Source organism: Poromitra crassiceps, assembly GCF_964638095.1.
Source record: "Poromitra crassiceps genome assembly, contig: HAP1_SCAFFOLD_49, whole genome shotgun sequence".
Lineage (NCBI taxonomy): Eukaryota > Metazoa > Chordata > Actinopteri > Beryciformes > Melamphaidae > Poromitra > Poromitra crassiceps.
Genome location: NW_028152262.1, coordinates 1,300,447 through 1,316,479, shown reverse-complemented (window position 1 = coordinate 1,316,479; position 16,033 = coordinate 1,300,447). Strand labels below are relative to the sequence as shown.

Sequence of the window (16,033 nt, the reverse complement as noted above, 5' to 3'; positions counted from 1 at the left end):
TTGAGCCAAATTCTAAGAAAACTCCGTCAAGGCGTTCCTGAGATATCGCATTAATGAGCTAGAAAATGGTGTTCATGAGGTCACAGTGACCTTGAAGTGTTACCTTCGACGCCCAAAATCTAATCAGTTCATACTTGAGTCCAAGTCGACGTTTGAGGCAAATTGGAAGACACACACACACACACACACACACACAAACACTCAATAGACACTACATACGCCAATACACACACACACACACACTCGCTGTGCCATACCCAAATTCCCCCTGCACTCGTGCAGCAGAGCTCCACTGCTCCTCGACCGCACGCTCCTCCAGGCCGGCCCCGAGGAAGAGGAGGAAGGCTTCTTCATCACACACTCCCTGCAGAGAGAGAGAGAGAGAGAAGAGGGCAATATCATCTTTACATAACTGACGGACAGAGCTGCCTGTGCTTTTTAGAGGCAGTGACAACAAAACTATATTTCAACTATAGTTTTTATTGTTTCCTTTGCAGATATTCAAACGTCAGTCCAGTTCAATTTACAATTTGGTATACACTCACAAAGAAACAACAAAACAAAAAACACAGTCCGTAAAATAGTATACAAATAAAAATAAACAACATGTGCTACTTTTCCTCCCAGGAAAAGACTGCCCTCTTACAGATCTCTCCATCTCCATTGACAACACCACTGTACTTCCCTCCCAAACAGCTAAGAACCTTGGGGTGATCCTTGACAACCAGCTGTCTTGCTCTGCCAACATAGCTGCTACAGCACGCTCCTGTAGGTTCTCTCTCTACAACATCCGCAAAATCCGTCCCTTTCTCACAAGAGAAGCGACTCAACTCCTGGTCCAGTCTCTTGTCATCTCCCGCCTGGACTACTGCAACGTGCTCCTGGCCGGCCTACCTGCCACCGACATCTGACCACTTCAGCTCATTCAGAACGCTGCAGCCCGTCTGGTATTCAACCAACCCAAATTCTCTCACGTCACTCCCCTCTTCCAGGAGCTCCACTGGCTTCCCATCTCGGCCCGCATCAAATTCAAGTCACTGGTACTGACCTACAGGGCAGTACACCAGTCAGCTCCCCTGTACCTGCAATCTATGGTCAGGTTCCAAACCTCTCAGCGCTCCCTTCGCTCCTCCACCAGTGCAGGTCGCCTCGCCGCTCCTTCGCTACGGGGGCTCAAAAGTCGCTCCTCCCGATCTCGACTCTTCTCGTCCCTGGCACCTCAATGGTGGAACGAGCTTCCACCTTCGGTCAGGACGGCTGAATCACTGCCGATCTTTCGGAAAAGACTAAAGACACACCTTTTCAGGCTCCATCTGGGCCCTTCTTGATCTAACTTCGTTCTCTCTCTTTCTTTAATAATAAAAAACAAACAAAAAAACAACTAACCTAAACTTGTACCACTGTTCCTTCAGAAGTTGTAGTTGTCACAGACTGTGCTCCATAGTTGATTGCTCTATTGCTGACAAAAATGTGTTATTGTAAGTCGCTTTGGATAAAAGCGTCTGCCAAATGACGTAATGTAATTTAACGTTTACGCCATTCTTCCCGAGTGGATTTGGATTGGATTTGGCAATGCTGATTGGCTGAAGGAGTTGTCTGTCAAGGCAAGTACTCCCGCCCACTGAAATAGCTGTGGACAGATTGGATTCCAGACCGATACGTAGAGCGAGACAGAACGTGAGATCAGGTGATCAGGAAGGTTTGAACCAGGCTACAGACTTTCCACACCTGCGTAGGAACCCTGCCTCTTCCAGGGAGGCTCGCTGAGCAGCAGACGCTCCACAGTCTTCAGGTGGGAGGGCGCCTAGCGGGCTGTACCCGGCCTGCCGGCGCCGCCGCTCACGGGTGAAGATGCTGTCGATGTTGAGCGTCTCCCTGCGGGGCCTCCAGGATGACTTTAACACATGATTTTAACACCGGTTTTATGATTTTTGAAATCGCAATTGACATAAAACTCTTTCAAAACCATAAAAGTCGCATTGGCAGATATCCGATTCATATCGGATTCATTTCCACATATGATTGAGGCCCGAAACGGATCTGAGAATATCTGATTTCATGTGCTTTTCTCCTGTTTACATGCTCATAATATATATCAGATCTGTGCCACATGTCAGCAATAAAATCGGAATTGGACCACTTGTACTAGCCTAGGTAAACCCAGCCACCACGTGACCTGCTCTCTCAGTTCCCAGTCACTAGCGTCTAGACTCCGGGCCATTCAGATCGATTTCTGGGGCGATTGAAAGACCCGCGCAGACCCGCAGCCACCCCGCAGCCAATGAGTGACGGCGTGACTGCCAACATCAGTCGTGCCGTGATCGGCCAATCAGAGAGTGCGTCTTTGTCAATGACGTGTAACAGCTGCAGCGGCTTAGCACTACCTAGCCGTTAGCATTTGGCCTCTCTAAAGCATAGCTCCCGAGCTAGCTACTAGCTGGCTATGCAACTACGTGAGGAAATTCAAGTGAAAACAGCTGTTGAGGTTGAGGTCTGTTGATCAAAATAACACCTAGCGTTATCGAAATCGGATTTTAGCGGACCATACAAGCCAGGGCTTCAGAGCTGATCACCTGGACACATTTTATGGCGAAATTATCTGATAAACTTGTCTGTGCTGCTCTGTGGTGATCAGCTAATGTCTTCATAGCATTGTGATTATGATTTAATGCATTATGGAAGATAAACGCTGGTTTAACATAATTAAAATAATTCCCTACCAAACATGTAAAGTGACGCTTCTGGGCAGTAGACCATTTGGGCATAACATTATGTAATGTGACATGAGATCACCACATTTCAATAAATATAACGTTTTTGCACATTTGAATGCTGCTGGTCGTTTGTTTAATGCTGTATATATTGGATATTTAAAGCTGATACACTTTACACAATCAAATCTAACTTATTCACAGCAATACACAGTCCAGTAGTACAGTGGGCTAATTGTTTGAATTATATCGAAATATATTTGCATGGTGTAGCATGTAATGCAGATAATGTAGCTAGATACTCTGACACAGAAAGGCAGACAAGCTAGCAGCAGGGATCTTGTCACACTGATTCCAGATAAACTCCTCTGTCTAGCCAGCTATACAATATTGATCAAAATAACACCTATATCGAAATCGGATTTTAGCGGACCATACAAGCCGGGGCTTCAGAGCTGATCACCTGGACACATTTTACGGCGAAATTATCTGATAAACTTGTCTGTGCAGCTCTGTGGTGATCAGCTAATGTCTTCGCATTGTGATTAGGATTTAATGCATTATGGAAGATAAACGCTGGAAGGCTGGGTAGCATTAGCTGACGTCATCCAGGCTACAGTAACATTAGGCTTTATAAGCATTCATTGATTGAAGCAGAGTGCTGGTCGGTTAAGTTTCTCTGTAGTCATGTCCTCCTCTGCTCCAATCTTCGTTCGTAGTTTCTTCTGTCTCTCGTCCAGCAGCTGCAGATGTCATCATTATCCACGTTATTGATTATTATTTATAAAAAAAAATCTCGTGTAAATATTTTGTGAACGCACCAATAGTTAGAGAAGGAAACCTCTCTTTGCATTTTATTTTTTAATAAAAGTAGGCTACTTGTGATATCTCACGTGGTCGATCATCATTGCAAATTTATGTGGACAGCTAGGTTTAATGACAAATATGGAATATCACCCAAGGAAATACCACGGTTTAATGCCAACAGATAAACCATACAGATTTGTTGTAATTGTGAACACATAAGGGAGCAAAGACATGGTTTTCAAGCATAACACAATGTACAACTTTTATTCAAAGACAGGATTGAAAAATATAGGTCACTTGTATTCACTTCAGTAATGTCAGGTCTCAGTCGCATTCACGCTAACCTCTTAACTTCTAGCTAGGTCAAACACACCTTAACGTTATGAGTGTGGCCGTTTTGGATTAACATTAAGTCCACGATCAAGTCTAGCATTTCGGTATATTCCTACCTCTTAACATCTAGCTAGCTAGGTTGGATCTGGAATATGATATCGGCTTGATACATTTGATTGTAGCTACTCATACAGCCGTGTGGAGCTTATCTAGCTAGGTTGCATCTGGAATATGATATCAAGCCAGTAATGTAGCTAGCTAGCGTTAAATAGGTTTATCTGTAACCACGCTGAAATGTGAGGGCATTAACGTTAATATTTCTAGCTAGGTCAAACACACCTTAACGTTATGAGTGTGGCCGTTTTGGATTCACATTAAGTCCACGATCAAGTCTAGCATTTCGGTATATTCCTACCTCTTAACATCTAGCTAGCTAGGTTGGATCTGGAATATGATATCAAGGCTTGATACATTTGATTGTAGCTACTCATACAGCCGTGTGGAGCTTATCTAGCTAGGTTGCATCTGGAATGATATCAAGCCAGTAATGTCAGGTCTCGGTCGCATCCACGCTAACCTCTTAACGTCTAGCTATAGCTAGGTTACATCTGGATTATGTATAATATACAGTATAATACTACGCTCACTACGTCATGACATTCACATTAACGCCTCCAAAAATCTACTGTAGCTAGCTAGCGTTAAATAGGTTTATCTGTAACCACGCTGAAATGTGAGGGCATTAACGTTAATATTTCAATTAGGTCAAACACACCTTACCGTTATGACTGCGGCCGTTTTTGATTAACATTAGCGTTAAGTCCATGATCAAATCTAGCATTTCGGTATATTCAGTGTGTGTGTGTGAAAAGGATGTTAGCATGCTAGCATTATTAGCACAGAATGTATACAGTCCATGGTACAACGTTAGGCCTTCAAGTCCTGAGGCGAACAGCACTGGAGGATGAAGTCTGCAGTCTGGCATTCAGTGTCCAGCATAACAAGCACGCCTGTTTCCTCATCAGGTTGGCAGCAGCTGTATAGATGATGACTGTTCTTCACAGCCACAAATATCTCTCCAGATCTGCGGCCATCTGCAGCAGGGATCGAGGTTTGGGTCCGTGTAGACATTTTGTCCTGTTCCTCTTTCATTCCCTGACCACCGTCACGCGATGTTCTCTCTTCTTGTAGCTGGTTGTAACCATTTGCGTGCTAGCAGTACTGAAATGAAAAGTGTTAGCTCGCTTGCTAACAACAAAGGTCGCAGAGCGATGACGCCATCTGCTGCACTGCGCATGTGCTCTGTGCACAAAGCTGGTTGGATGACGGTTGCGTAATGGAGCGGTCTATCGGGGGGGGGCCAACAACCGCATGAAATCGTTTAGCACAGGCGGGGGACCAGACCATAGTGACTGAGAACAGGTCTGAGAGCAGGTCACGTGGGGGATGGGTTTACCCAGGCTACACTTGTACCAGGCAGTCTAGATGTGGACTAAAATGCCCCGCCCCCCCTCTACCGGTAGTTTCAGTTTAGTTTTAGTTAACAATAATAACCTTGTTTGGGAGGCGATGGTGACAGCCGGTGAGGAGGCAGAGGAGGAGGAGGAGGAGAGCGGGCGGCTGTGGAGGATGCTGCTCATCGTCACCCTGAAGTCGAGCAGCCGACTGGACGAGGAAGAGGACGACGAGGAAGATGACGGGGGCTTAGGGAGCGGCCGAGGGGCCTGCTGCTCCTTCAACGTCTCTCCTGGGACGAAAAGAGAGAATAAAAGAAGGAGAGAGAGACCAGCGCATACAGAGAGAGACGAGCGCATACAGAGAGAGATGAAAGAGAGAGGGAGGGAGGGAAAAGAGTAAGAGAGGCAAAAAAGAAAGGGGGAAAGAGAGAGAGAGATCATATTAAAGGAGTGACAACATTCAAAATGAACTCAGAATAGAAATGCAATAATGGAGGATGCTGAACTGAGCAAAATCAAAATGATGGCGGCAACACAGGATGTCTTGATCTATCATATGCCATGTGTTTTTAAAAGTTAGCATCCATCACTTTTCAAAGTTACAGTACAATCACACAACTTGAATGCCACATTGGTAAATTGGCTAGTACAGCATGGACATTTAAGTGTTAATTACTATCACTATGTCTGGACTTTAAAGGATAAGACTGGTGTTTTTTTTATGCACTGAATAACATCAACAAATCCTATGAAAATATGCAGCCATGCAGCTGTGCTGCAGCACGTTTCCGGTGCATCGTACTTTTTCCTCAAACAACTTAATTAATAAGCTGAACGTAATATCAGGAAAGTAGTTCCGTAGCACAGAAAATAGTCCCCGGCGTAATGAAGAATTTGTTTTGTTCCTATTTGAATTTGATTTGGTATTAACTCATGTGCCAGCCACTTTTGGAGAACGGACGCTCCCAGTGCCAGAGTTTCAGAGCGTTTTCAGTGATTTCTCGAGGCCCACAGAATATTGTGTGATATTACTATGTAAACACCGAACACGCACAAAGAACAAGCTGACTCTATTGTATCATCAGCAAAAAAAAAGTTTATTGATACCATTTTCCGTTCTTTAGTTATGAGCCGGAGAAGATAGGTTGTTTTGAGCAAATACAGGCGTTTCAAATTAGAAGCCGAGTTATTCCGCCTTTTGTGAAATGAAGCATTTCAAGCACATTCACTGACTCTGAAGATAATATTTTCTGATGTAGTGACGTGGTGTAGTTGTGTGGTGCCCTGCGTGCCCCACCCCCCTCTCCCCCCCTCAGCTGCAAACTCCTCCCCACACTAACACACAGCCTCACGCACCCAGCGTCTATTTTCGGAGTGCTCCATTTTTGTGCGCCGGCTCCCAGCGCGACAAGGAAAAGCCACACCGGACTGCTGAAAATGGTTTGGCCCTTCGGCGTCGGGTGCTGCTTTTCTGGCGGCTAATCGTGTGGAGAAACTATGCAGACAGACAGACAGAGGCAGAGGGGCTCAGTTGTGGGCGCGGATTGACTGCTGTTCGCAGCCAACGTCAGCTGCAGACAGAGCAATCTATATGGCTCTGGCTGCAGCATGAGCGCTTTCTCTTTCATCACGGGGATTTTTCCTGCTGTTTTCCGGACCTTTCTCTAATCTGGAGAGCACCGTCGCCACCTAATGAGTCCGTAAAATAGGTTATACACCTTCAATAGCTACAATATTTGTACAGGAGATGCCTGAGGCTTTGATCCACGTCCCACCGTCAAAAAACGCAATTGACGAACATACTCGTCCTTGGCACTCTACGTTAGTATCTGAATTGACGAACATACTCGTCCTTGGCACTCAATGAGTTAACTACAGCACTTCACATGGTAACAGTTGGCCATTTTTAAATGTCAATTATGTCTTCTGGGTTGATGGCTAAAAATGATACCTGGGAATTCAGAAAGTAATGGAAGTAGAATAAACACAGTTGATTCTGTCATTTTCATAGAATTTTTGACAGTAAGCAATGTGTTACAAAACACCTGCATTATCCTTAGTCTGTATAGTCTGTCACACTGTGGGAACTGAGCAGACCAGACTGTTAGCAAACTGTCAGAACTCAACTGAAAGCTAATGTTAGCGACAAGGCTAAGGTAGCTTTATCACAGACTCTATTTCTCTCTAGCTCTTCTAGTCAACATAGCTTGGTGCAAGTCACTTTATACAGAAGCTACTCTCCTCCCTGCAATGTGATTGGTCCTAGTGCCCTAATTCCCCTCCCCTGATTGGCCCCAGCCCCGCCTACTCTCGCTGTGGTACCCGGCTGAGGAGGCTTCAACTTCGGGTTTAGATCGCCGGAGGCGACTAGAGCTCCGCCTCCTATCCCCGGCCCCGCCTCCCTTCCTCAGAGAGTGCCGCTGCTCACTGTCCGTCACTTGAGAACCATGGCAACGATGTTTACAACATGGTTACTGTAACATACTGTGTGTTGTCTCACTACACCACACTAACACACTGATGTGATTCGCTTTCTGTATCCGTCGTGTCCCAACGGAGCTTCCGTAGGTCTGCGGAGTCAGGCAGAATAAACAACATGTCTCCCAGCTAAGACGTGTCCATGTCTGTCAAGTACATTACATGGTGTCAGAAGTCTGTCTGAAACAGCGAAAAATAAGAGAAAATGGCATACTCGCATTTTGAACACCCCAAGATCGACTGGGAGGCTCCTGATTTGTATCAAGAGTTTGAGAGATTCAGAAGTCACGTCGCGTTCGTCTTTGAGGGTCCGCTCTCGGAGCTAGAAGCTAAGAAGCAAGCCGGCTGGCTAGGAACGTGGGTCGGCGAGCAAGGTAGAGAAATCTACAAGACGTTAGCCTGGGCTGATGGCGAGAGAGAAGATCCGTCTAAAGTGCTGGACAAGTTTGCCAGCTACATCAGGCCAAGAAAAAACAAGCGGATAGCCAGGCATCGTTTCAAGCAACGGAAGCAAGGACCAAGTGAAAGTTTCGACAACTTTGTAAAGGACTTGAGACTCGTTCTCATGGACTGTGAGTACCCCGACCCCGACGACATGCTAGTTGATGCAATCATCGCGGGAGTTAGAGAAAAACGTGTCCAAGAAATACTGTTGGATAAAGGTGAGGAGCTAACGCTACCTAAAGATATAGAAATCCCCCAGTGGTTTGAAATGTCACAGAAACAGATAAAAATCGTCAGAGAAGAGGATTCACAAGTCTCAGCAGTATCTGTTAAGCCGAAATACACAGTGCCATATAAGAAAATGTACAATGAAGGACAGACGAAACCTGTGTATCAGAAGAAGGCTCCAGCGTTCAGCGTTCAGCGTTCAGCGTTCAGCGTTCAACACGATCCAGCCTCACATTTTGGTTGAGAAACTTGTACGCCTTTTTTGCTTAGACGCAGGTCTTGTTGGATGGATCTTGGACTTCCTCACAAATAGATCACAACAAGTGAGAGTAAACGGAACTCTGTCCAGCTTCTTAACATCCTCGACCGGCTCACCACAAGGGTGTGTTTTGTCTGCCTTCTTGTATATTCTGTATACAAATGACTGTTTTAGCCGTCATGCCGACAGATTCATCATCAAGTACGCTGATGATTCTATTATTGTCAGCCTGCTTGATGGGGATGAGGTCGGTCATGGCCAGGTTTTAAATGATTTTCTGTCCTGGTGTGAAGAAGCCTTCCTCCAACTTAACGTCTCAAAGACTAAAGAGATCTGTGTTGATTTTAGACGATCCTCCCCAGTTCCCCAGAACAGTGTTGTCCATGGGCAACCAGTAGACTTGGTGACCAATTATAAATATCTTGGCACTATTTTTGACAGCAAGTTGAAGTTCGATCTAAACTGTGAAATGCTGTGCAAAAAAGGTCAACAACGTCTCTTTTGCCTAAGGAAGCTTGCTAGATTCCAGGTTGACAGGACTCTGATGAAACTATTTTATTGTGCCTATATCGAGTCTGTAATCTCATTCTCTATTATCTGTTGGTATGGAAACCTTGGTATTCAAGGGAGGAACTCTCTCGGGAGGATCGTGAGAGCGGCATCAAAAATAGCCGGAGTAAATTTTAGTAGCCTGGACCACATTTTTAACAAACAGGTGCTTAAAAAGGCCATGTCCATTCGCATGGACGATACTCATCCTCTCTGTCCAGAGTATGTGCTGCTCCCTTCGGGCCTTCGGCTAAAGGTTCCAAGGGCTACGAGAAACAGATATAAACTGTCTTTCGTTCCTGTTTCCATCACAGCTTTAAATGCTGCTGAGAGGAGGAGATAGTGCACTCTCTCTCTCTCTGTGTCTCGCTCTCTTTTCTCTGTCTCTCGTGCAGCTTAAACGCTGCTGGGCGGAGGAGATGATGCACTCTCTCTCCTTGTCTCTCTTCTTAGGTAGGTATTGCTGCTATAAATATTCTTTATATATTTTATATTCGAGATATATCTTTATTTATTTTTTACCTACCTATTTATGTGAGCTCAAATAGTCCTGGACTCTTATTACTTTTAAGTTCATGTACGTGTCTTTTACTACTTTTAAGTACATTGTACGTGTCTTTACTACTTTTAAGTACATCGTACAGATCCCCTGAGGTGTGTTTTTATTTTGTTTTTATTTTACTTTTATCCTGTGTTTACTTGATCCTTTTTCTGCTGGAAAACTGCTGCCATGCTCCATGTTTGTTTTAATTTGTTCATGTTTTGTTTTTTCATGTATTCGCTATGCTTTTTATGTCTGCTGCACACAAATTGCCCTTCGGGGACAAATAATAAACTTGAATCTTGAATCTTGAGAAAACCAACAGAGAAGCTGCACAAGCTGTGGGAGAGACCCCCAGCATAAGTGGAACATGGGGAAGTGCCCAGCTAAAGGCTCAGAGTGTTCCTACTGTCACAAACCAAACCACTGGGTGGCAGTGTGTCGTAAGCGTGCAGTTAGCTCTGTGAGTGTTGAGCCAGATCAGGATGACGAAATTCTGAATATAAATCTAACAGACAGATAGCCCGGAGAATGATAAATGGACTGTAAACCTAAAAATACTGTCTCAGCAAGTGCCGTTTAGGATCGACACAGGCGCTAAGTGTAATACACTAACCGTAGACAGCTATCAGTCACTAATGCACACAGGTGAGCTAAAACGCTCGAGCAGGGTACTCCGCTCGTATACTAATCATAAGATTAAGCCTGTAGCTGCAGTTGATCTACAGATGGCATACAAAAAGTGTGAAGTGAGCGCCGAATTTGAAATAGTGGACATAGCACAGGAGAATGTGCTCAGTGGAGCTTCAGCAGAGGCTTTAGGCCAGGGGCACTCAATTAAAATTCAAAAAGGTCCAGTTAGAGAAAATGTCCTCAAGCAAAGGTCCGGAACATTGTAACGTAGCTTGCGCTATGATTCAGTGCCATTGAACTCAATGATTGAAGTAGCCTAATAGTACGTCTGTATGTCAACAACTGACTGTTAAATCAAAATAAACATCAACAATGCTTATTTACAGTTTTCATATTTAACTGGATTAATTATAGCTACATAACTAGCCTACTATAATAAATAAATGTTCTTTTCTCATTTCAAGTAAAATAATGCATTTACAAATAACATACAACAGAGTGCTTTGGAAAAATGTGCATCTTAAAATGAAGTGCTTTAATTTAAGAGAAATGCTTTTCCCCTTTTCTTCACTCCATTTCACATTTAACACTCTCAGCCAACAAACAACCTTTTCTCTTGAGATAAGTGAGCTCCGTATCTGTCTGTCGGTCTGTCGATCAATGCAATTGCAATGCAAACCTCGCATGCCCTTGCGTTGGGCAGTGAGTGTGCCCTGGTGTGTGTTTGCTCATGTGTGGCGCTTCCATAGACCGGTCAGGATCGCACCGCACTTCACACGAGACATACTGGTTTTGATCTGCCCGTAAGAACAATGAATGGACGTGTAAGAGTGGTTTCTTTTGAGCACACCATGTGAAATTACTATCTCTCGCCTCAACTCGCCTCTGTCCGTGTGTCTCGCAGCACCACTGAGAACGAAGCAACAGAGAGAAACGATTCGCTTATTTGATTGGCCGAGTAGCACCACGTGTGATGATTTACAGCGCATGCATTGGTCTGTGAGCTTCCTGGCAGATGAACCAGTATTACCGTAAAGACTAGAAAAGCATGTGCCGGTTAAAATAGAAACGCTCCGTGAAAATGTAAGTTATCAATGATTTGTAGGTTACAGGGCTCGGTCCGGATAGGACGGCATCTCGGTCCGGATGCGGACCGGAGTCCGGACTTTGAGGATCGCCGCTTTAGGCCTTATTGCTCGTCTTGACTCACTTCGAAGCAGTGTAGCCACCACAACACAAAGCATACCAGCTGGTCTGGATGAGTTTCCGGAGCTACAACGTACCACAGGCACCTTGCCAGGAAAATACACGATCAAACTAGATAAAGATGCAAAGGGTGTGGTCCACCCTGTCCGTCGACAGCCAGCTGCGCTCAGAGAAAAGATAGTGGAAAAGCTACATGAGATGGAGAAAGATGGCTTCATCACCAAAGTTGAACAGCCCACAGAATGGGTTAGCTCTATGGTAGCCGTAGTCCGTAATGGCAAAATAAGAATCTGCATAGATCCAAGTGATTTAAATCAGGTCATAAAAAGGGAACACCACCCAATGCGCACCATAGAGGAGGTGGTTTCAAGAATACCTAATGCTAAAGTATTCTCGGTGTTAGATGCTACATCAGGATTTTTGCAGATAGAACTGGATGAAGCCTCATCCTTTCTGACAACCTTTAACACTCTGATAGGAAGGTTTAGATGGCTGAGACTCCCATTTGGAATAAAATGCGCCCCAGAAATCTTCCAGCGCATCGTGGATGAGATGCTTGAGGGCATAGCTGGAGCAGTAAGTGTCATGGATGATATCCTAATAGCAGCCCCCACAGTCCAGGAGCACGATGCAATCCTCCGCAGAGTGGCTGAAAGTCAAGAGCTACAAGCTACAATCTCAGACTCAACTTCCACAAATGTCACATCCGACAAGCATCAGTGCCGTATGTGGGACATCTGATAACAGCTGCTGGTCTACAGCCAGACCCCGCAAAAGTGGAAGCGGTTCGGTACATGACGCCACCGACAAAGAAGGTGTCAAACGCTTTGTGGGCTTTGTAACATATTTGTCAAAGTTCATACCAAACCTCAGTGAAGTGGATGCTCCGCTGCGTCAGCTTCTCAAAAACGACGTGGAGTTTGCATGGCAGCCAGCTCAGCAGCAAGCCTTTGACAGGCTCAAGGAGTTGTGCACGCATCCTCCAGTGCTGAAGTTTTTTGATCCTGCAAAGCCTGTTGAGATATACAGTGATGCAAGCAGCAGTGGATTAGGAGCTGTTCTGCTCCAGGACGGTCATCCAATAGCATTCTCCTCGAGGTCACTGACTGACGCAGAGACGCGTTATGCGCAAATCGAGAAGGAGATGCTCTCCATTGTGCACGCATGCATCAAGTTTCATAACTACATATTTGGAACACATGTCACAGTGTACAATGATCACAAGCCACTCGAAGATATCTTTAAAAAATCACTGCTGGCCACTCCCATGCGCATCCAGAGAATGCGTCTGTCGCTGCAGTGGTACGACTTGACAATCAAGTACAGAAGAGGAAAAGACATGGAGCTGCCCGACACACTATCCAGAGCACAGCTCCCAGAGAGCACACCAGAGTTAAGCGGACTAGAGTGTGTCTCCATGCTCAACTACGTTGCAGTAAGTGACCAGAAGTACACAGAGCTGCAAGACAGCACAAGAGAAGAGCTAATCTGTCTCCAGCAGACAATTCACCACGGCTGGCCTGAACACAGACGGGAAGTGCCCATTCAGGTTCAGCCATATTGGGACTCAAGAAGTCAGCTAGTGTTGTCTGATGGAATGATCTATAAAGGACTGCGTATAGTAGTGCCCCCCACCATGCGTGAGCACATGCTAAAGCTCATACACCAGTCTCACCTAGGCATGGTGAAAAGCAAACAGCGAGCACGTGAAGTGCTATACTGGCCAGGCATTAGTGCTGCACGATTTGGGGGAAAGGTGCGATTAGCGATTAGGGTGGACAATATTGCGATTGCGATTGTGATTGCGATATAATAAACAAGAGGTATCTAGGGATGTGCCGGCATGAGTTTTTGACGGTATGATAACCTTGGACAAAAATACCACGGTTTCACGTATCACAGACTAAAATACATGAAATATGTTACAATTTAAAATATATTAAAACTAAATAAATAAAACAATTTGAAATAAAATTATCTTTACAAAAAAATAAAACATTTTGAGACATTTGCCTGTCCCAAACTAGGGATGGGCATCGAATTTCGAATTTTCGAATAATCGTTGTTATTATCAAGGTCGACTTTTATTATTGAAATTCGAAATTCGAAAAAAAAAAAAAAAAAAAAAAAATTATTTTTTTGAGTGAAATGTTGCATTGTCTCCCCTGATTCTAAGTATAGTCAAATCGCTATAAGCATTTTAAGCAAGGTTTATGGAAAAATGAATGGCGGATGAAATCCCATGAAGAGGGAGAGGGGGTGACTTTGGCACCCCTTTGGCACTCAGACCTGAGCCTACTAAATATTTAATGAACCACAACCACTCATGATTGTCAAAACTGTTTTTTATTTTCGAAAATGTCAATGTAAAAAAAATTAAAAATGTAAAAAAAAAAAAAAAAAAATTTTTTTTTTTTTTTTTTACATTTTTTTTTTTTTTTTCGAAATTCGAATTAAATTCGAATTTGGCCAGCGAATTTCGAATAGTGTTTTTGCTAGAAATGCCCATCCCTAATATATGGGGGTTTTTCCCCCACCGTCGTCTAGTCTCGCTCACCAGCCGTAGTAACATTTTGTGGACGTTCCCACACAGACAGACTGTATCTAACGGCTATTCTAGACCCAATCGCCATGACGTTGCGTTAATAACAACAGGGACTTCCGGGTCGACACCTGATTTAAATTGTGGAGATATCACAATTTGTTTATTGTTTATTTCTGTTGTCATTTTCAGCTGTGATTGTAATGTTAAAGGTATAAACCCTAGTTAAACACGGTGGTGCGACCTATCTGACGTTTGGTTGTACTTATTTTATGTAGCTAGTTACTATGTTGATCAACCAAATCTCCCCAACAGTGACATCTCACCGCCGGTCGGACTAGCTGCTAGTTTTGGGTGAACTCAAGCTGTATTTTTTAAAATTCTGTGGCCCACTGGGTATATTAGGTCTCCAAACCAGCGTTGATTCACAGCCGTCCCTACCATAACTCAACTAATCAAGAGTATTTCTGTCTCCACAGCGGCTCTGCCTCTGACAAATGTTTGTAGAGCTAGAACTCCAATCTGCGCTTTGCAGTGGTTTTACTGATGAAGTACATGAGAAATATCTGCTTCCTACTGGATTCAGTGGTAGCTACATAGTAAAGTAACAAGTAAAACAATATAAAACAAACTAGTAGTAATTTAGATCACTAGGCATTTCGCGCGCTCTGCGCGGGTTTGCTCGCTCAGCCGCTGCGCGGCCTCGCCCCGACATGCAGGTCGCCGAGCTGGCCCCGCAGCTCGCATAATGCAGCTCGGCTGCTGCGCGGCCCCGCCTGCCCTATTGGCGCGCGCGTGCGTCTGTGTGTGTGTGTGTATTGCTCACAAAATGTTATTGCCCTTAAGTTTACATGCGCGCGGGTGTGTGCGTGTGTGTGCGTCATAAGATGATTTTGCTCTTATGGCATCACTGATGACATCATCAGTCTTATTACATCACCGATGAGATCATCAGTGATGTCACAACGCCTCCTATGACATCATCAGTGGGACAAGAATGGAAACAAACAGAACATTGCCCACTTGCTCCCTTGTATAATAATAAGATAGATAGATCGTGATATTGTTCCATCAGCGCAGGTGATCTTCTGACACACAGTAGGCAGTCATCAAACTTATGGTTCCTCTGTGACTGGGTACTGGCAGACAAGTGCTGTGTGTGTGTGTGTGTGTGTGTGTGTGTGTGTGTGTGTGTGTGTGTGTGTGTGTGTGTGTGTGTGTGTGTGTGTCACCAGTGCAGGTGCAGGTGAGGGTGTTGGTGTAGCTGACTGAGTAGTTCCTCTTCTGTCGGCTCCTGGACCTGCTCTCTGGAGAGAGAGAGAGAGAGAGAGAGAGAGAGAGGGAGAGAGAGAGAATAGGAATGATGAGTCACTTAACAGACTTAATAGTCATAGTCTAATTAAGCCAATAAAGATCCAAAGTCCCTCCCCTTCCGGTCGGGGGCGGGGCCTACACACACCGGTGTCTGAAAAAAAAAGAGTGGTGAATGGCGGTGAATCTTTTTTTTATCCTGTTTTTATTGTGCCATGAAATACACACATGATGTTTGTCAATTTAAAAAGATAACTTTGGAAGTCAAGAAAGTCGCAGTTTGTCATAAAACTGTGGCACGATAAGTTATAAATCAGAAAGACGACACACAACCAGTCGCGTAAGTGACGTCTCTCCCGCCAGGCCATGTTGGTGTTGGCGTGACGTGTTGGCGTGACGTATTATTGTGCGAGACGAGAGATGTAGTTGATTGAGCGGTTTCATACAAAACTAAACGTTACGTTTCAGTTTTACGACAAACTGCGGCTTTCTTGACTTCTTTTAAATGGAGGAGAAATCACGTGTACTTCATGG

At 44.6% G+C, this 16,033-nt stretch overlaps 1 protein-coding gene across 1 annotated transcript in view; it reads right to left on the bottom strand.

The window, feature by feature from the left end:
• Positions 1-15,002: 15,002 nt before the first annotated feature.
• The window catches only part of LOC310800727 (two pore channel protein 2-like), a gene marked incomplete at its 5' end in the record, with an annotated part of 37,885 nt that continues 36,854 nt past the window's right edge, over positions 15,003-16,033 (bottom strand). The window contains one exon of the mRNA XM_083664662.1: positions 15,003-15,495. Within this exon, the coding sequence (XP_083520788.1) occupies positions 15,417-15,495 (79 nt within the window). The 3' untranslated portion in view covers positions 15,003-15,416. The remainder of the gene's footprint in view (positions 15,496-16,033) is intronic.